This window comes from Triticum aestivum, chromosome 4B (assembly GCF_018294505.1).
Source record: "Triticum aestivum cultivar Chinese Spring chromosome 4B, IWGSC CS RefSeq v2.1, whole genome shotgun sequence".
NCBI lineage: Eukaryota > Viridiplantae > Streptophyta > Magnoliopsida > Poales > Poaceae > Triticum > Triticum aestivum.
In genome coordinates, this window is record NC_057804.1 from 80,690,016 (window position 1) to 80,694,431 (window position 4,416).

A 4,416-nucleotide genomic window follows, 5' to 3' on the forward strand; every position below is an offset into this window, starting at 1 on the left:
TCCTCCGCTCCCTCCGCCCCCTGCTGAAAACAAGAACGGAGCGCGCGCGCGCGCGAGCGCGAGAATCTCTCGTCTCATTAATTTCCTGGCCGTCCCCTTGTTTTCTCTTCTGTCGCGATCGATCGATCGATCGCTAACCACGCGAGTACCGAGGGCTACAGCGCCTTTGGTTCCTGGTTTCGTCGTCTCGTTCCGTTAATGCTTGCGCGTATCCGATTCCTAACCGCGACCTGCCCTTGTTCTTCTGATGCAGCGGCAGCGGCAGCGGCATTGGTTGATCTCGCCGTCGACGTCGGACGAGGGCGGCGCCGCCGGCATGCGCCCGCAAGGTCAAGATCCGTCCGCCCGCGGCCGCGACGCCGCCGCCGGGATCTGATCCTCTCCGGCCGCTGAGACACAGCGCGCAGCAGGTGTGTAATGTGTTTGCCGTTCGTTCTCGCCGGGCGGGCGGGCGGGCTCAAAGCCTCCGAAAAAGCGAAGGGATATTTATTTATCGATGAGGGCGACGTATTAATAACGCTAACCCTTTTAATCTGCATTTCTGTTAGGATGCGTATCTGAGTTTGTTATTCCTTTTCTGTTTCTGTTAAGCGTGGCAGGAGGGGAGGCGGAGGAGGAGAAGATAGAGACGGAAGCCACGCGCGGCTAGCTAGGGTTTGTTTCATCTCTCTCTCTTTCTCTCTCGCTCCCTCTCGTCCTCTCTCTCGGCGAGAGGAGAAGAGGAGGAAGGCGGAGGAGTAAGAGAGGCCGGGGATGTCGTCGTCGAACTCGCCGTGCGCGGCGTGCAAGCTGCTGAGGCGCAAGTGCACGCAGGGGTGCGTGTTCGCGCCCTACTTCCCGCCGGACCAGCCGGCCAAGTTCGCCAACGTGCACAAGGTGTTCGGCGCCAGCAACGTCTCCAAGCTGCTCAACGAGCTCCCCGTGGCGCAGCGGGAGGACGCCGTCAACTCGCTCGCCTACGAGGCCGAGGCGCGCCTCCGCGACCCCGTCTACGGCTGCGTCGCCTACATCTCCGTCCTCCAGCTCAAGATCAAGCAGGTGCGCGAGGAGATCGCCAACGCGCGCAAGGAGCTCGCCGGCTACATCGGCCAGGCCGCCTACGCGCCCGTCGTCCCCGTGCAGCACCCCCACGCGCAGTACGCCGCCGCCGGCATGGGCCTCGTCCAGCCCCACCCGCACCCGCACCAGCAGATGGCGATGCAGCAGCAGCAGCCGTACCACCAGCAGCAGATCGCCGAGGCGCAGCACCTGGCGGCCGCGGTCGAGGTGGCGCGCGCGGGGCAGCAGCAGCAGCAGCAGCATCACCACCAGCACCAGCAGCACGAGATGATGATGATGCGCCAGACCTACGGCAACGTCCACGGGGCCGCCGCCGGGCCAACGGTGGCCGTCGAGCCTCCCCAGGCCGCGGCCTACGACGGCACCGCCCCGTTCCTCATCCAGCAGCAAGCGTCGCCTTCCGCCCTGACCTACCGCATGGAGGAGCCGTCCCCGCCGCCGCAGTCCTCGGGCCACTCCCACGTCGACATGTCCCACGCGCCGCAGCAGCAGCGTCACCAGCACACGGACGGCAGCGACGAGGGGAGCGGGGGCGCCCCGACGGCCTGATGGCCATGCTCCCGCCTCCTTCGCCGTGTGTCGATATTTTCCCCCTAGTTTTTTTTTCACGGTTTCTTTGATGTTCATTTGTTGGGCACGAGTCTTTTCGTCTTCTTGCGGATCATACGATATCGAACTGGCATCGCCATGGCTCCCCGGAAAGCATATCCATGGCTCCCGGAGGCGGACAAGCTGGTGATCTTGCTCAAGGTATTTCTTCTTATACATAGCACACTCAGAACGATCTCTGTTGCATTAGTTTGTGTTCGGATTCATTATTGCAACCATGTTAATTTCCTTGGAACGATTCATTAGTCCATAAAATAGAAGAAAGAAATGTGGATTCTCGAAAGATAACGATGCAGTTTTCGTGGTTCATTATTTGTTAGTCAAAGTGCTACTAGTACTCTCGATCGATCGAGTTGATTGTGTGTGCGCACGCCAGTTACTTTGTTTACTTGTGTGCTAATTCCAAAGTTACTGCACACAGCATATGCTTAGATTACTGCTCTGACCTGTACATATGTGGGGTGCTAGCTAGTCAACTCCACAGGATGGCAGAAATTTTGAGAAGAAAATAGTCTAATCCCTATGCCCTAATGCTGTACAAGGGTTCACATGCCAAATTGGTTTCACAGTAAACAAGAAGCGTAGTATAGCCTCCCTGTAGCGCTGATAATCCTTGCTTAACACCGTTCAGAGATCTGGGTCAAAAAATTTGGGAGTGGATTAAAATAGTTAACATTTGTTTTTTGGGGAAAATATGTTAGCGTGATTATATTAACTGAGTAATGGAGGTGGCGATTCATTGAATAAAAAAAATATGTATGTAGAAATTAATGGTGATATGGATGATATATTAAGATTCTGATTGTTGGATGCTGATATACTCATTTACTGCATGCCCCTGCACGAGAATCATTTCCTGATCTGGGTTTTGTGGCAGAATCATGCTTGTTTGTGTTATTATTTTAGTCAGCAATTGACAGGCACTGGAGAGCATGCACAATGTAGTTGCCATGTTAAAAATCTGCAAGAGCTAGAATTGCATTTCTCTTATTTATATATTTTGACAGTCAGACTCTGAATTTGCACATGCTGCTTTGTGTGTTTCTGTCAAATTAGAAGTAGATAAGTTATCAAAGTATGAAGTAATTCACTCTGATACCTTATAAATAAATAAATAAATAAGAGTGCATGCATGTTGTAAAAATAAGAGTGCATGCAAACAAGTAGTAGTACGATTGGCATACCTGTATCAAACAATGATCTCTCGGTCTCTCTCGGGCTGGTTGTAGCCTGTAGCTATGACCCACACACACGCACACACACACACACACAAAAGCCCAGCTCTGCACATCTCAGAGATTTTGACATGAGCATATGCATAACTGCTGCTAAACTCTAGTATCGATTTCAGCCACTGACATATCATACTCCTGGAAATGTGCTTTGTCAGGCTCTTCATCAGCTGCCTTTATCCCTCACAAGAGTGACAGCCAAATAAATGCGGACCAGAAACAGAGGTAGCAAAGAGAAACTTATGAAGGGGGGGTGCAGATAGAGACAGTGAAACATGCATGCAAGGTGTGCGTGCAAAGGGGAGCAAACAGTGAAGCATGCAGCTGGGGCACAGTCAGGGGGAATTAGCGGCCAGCAAGCATAAACAAAAAATAGACTACGTACCAGAAAGTTAAGAAGAAAAACAGCAAAAGATTTTTAGTTCTTCTGCATTATGCTTTCCAACTAGTATAGTGGCCTACATATATTTCTTCTCTTCCGGATTTGTTCCTGTTCATGAAGTTCACTATAGCATGCTGTTTCGTTTTGCGCTTTGGATTTTTTTTGCTTGCTTCGTTTGTTCTAGGATATATTCTTTGAGCGATAAACATTTGTATGGAACCATTACCTGAGCTAAAGAGTGGGATCAGTTAGCCATTTTCTCTTATACTGTAGTACCACTAGTTTAATACACCGTACGTGTGGAGTATACGTACTGTTGCGTAGGCACATGCCTATGTTAATTATATGCAGTTTCCTTTCAATATCGTAAGCTAGCAGGGCTGTTATGGATGGCATGATTCTATAGGTGATCGAGTCCCCTTTTCGGAAAGACACTCCCTCTGTAAAAAAATATAAAAGCATTTGGACTACTATTTAGTGATCTAAACGCTCTTATATTTTTTTATGAAAGGAGTACAAATTAACCAAGCCACAGATTGTGTCTAGCTACATATGCATACATCTCTAGCTAGCTGTGCTGCTGAAATCATGACCATGCAAACAAGCTTCGCATGCATGAGTGTGCGTGTGTGCCCCTTTTCGCCACAATCCAAAGCCTACTGATCATAGCTAGCCAGATTGCACATGCCCACCCAGCCTGTTCAGTCACCGATACACAAGACCTAGTCCCCTCAACCTTTGGGTTTTGGAACACTAGCATGGGAAAGTTGTGGCTACACCCAAGTTTATTCTTCCATAGATAACTTCGTAATATAAGTATTCTTACAAAAAAAAATCCTTCTTTTAGAGAAGTAAGGTATATCTCGTAATCTCGTTGTCTAGTCTCATATCTCTATCCTATAAAAATTTCAGGGACGTATCTCTACCTTATAAGTGATACATTCCACTCAAAAGCTCCCGAAAAAGAATTAGGGTGATCCACATTCTAGGACAATGTCTAATGGTATTGTACTAATATAGGCATTACATTCACAAAACTAGGTTCATACTATTTTTGTGCTTATTTATAGTATTGAGGCAGGCATGGTTGGTCCTCTAGTCCGGAGCAACGACTCCAGGTAGTGTGCACCGCGA

The 4,416-nt window shown here is 49.5% G+C and overlaps 1 protein-coding gene across 2 annotated transcripts in view; it reads left to right on the forward strand.

Moving 5' to 3' along the window:
* The window catches only part of LOC123091140 (LOB domain-containing protein 36), a 4,201-nt gene extending 664 nt beyond the window's left edge, over positions 1–3,537 (forward strand). Inside the window, exons 2-4 of one of the 2 annotated variants that reach the window (XM_044512544.1) lie at positions 254–410; positions 592–1,809; positions 3,059–3,537. In XM_044512544.1, coding sequence (XP_044368479.1) covers positions 754–1,608 — 855 coding nt within the window. In that variant the 5' untranslated portion in view covers positions 254–410; positions 592–753 and the 3' untranslated portion in view covers positions 1,609–1,809; positions 3,059–3,537. The remainder of the gene's footprint in view (positions 1–253; positions 411–591; positions 1,810–3,058) is intronic. The other variant, XM_044512543.1, reaches the window with a different exon arrangement.
* The last annotated feature ends 879 nt before the right edge of the window (positions 3,538–4,416 follow it).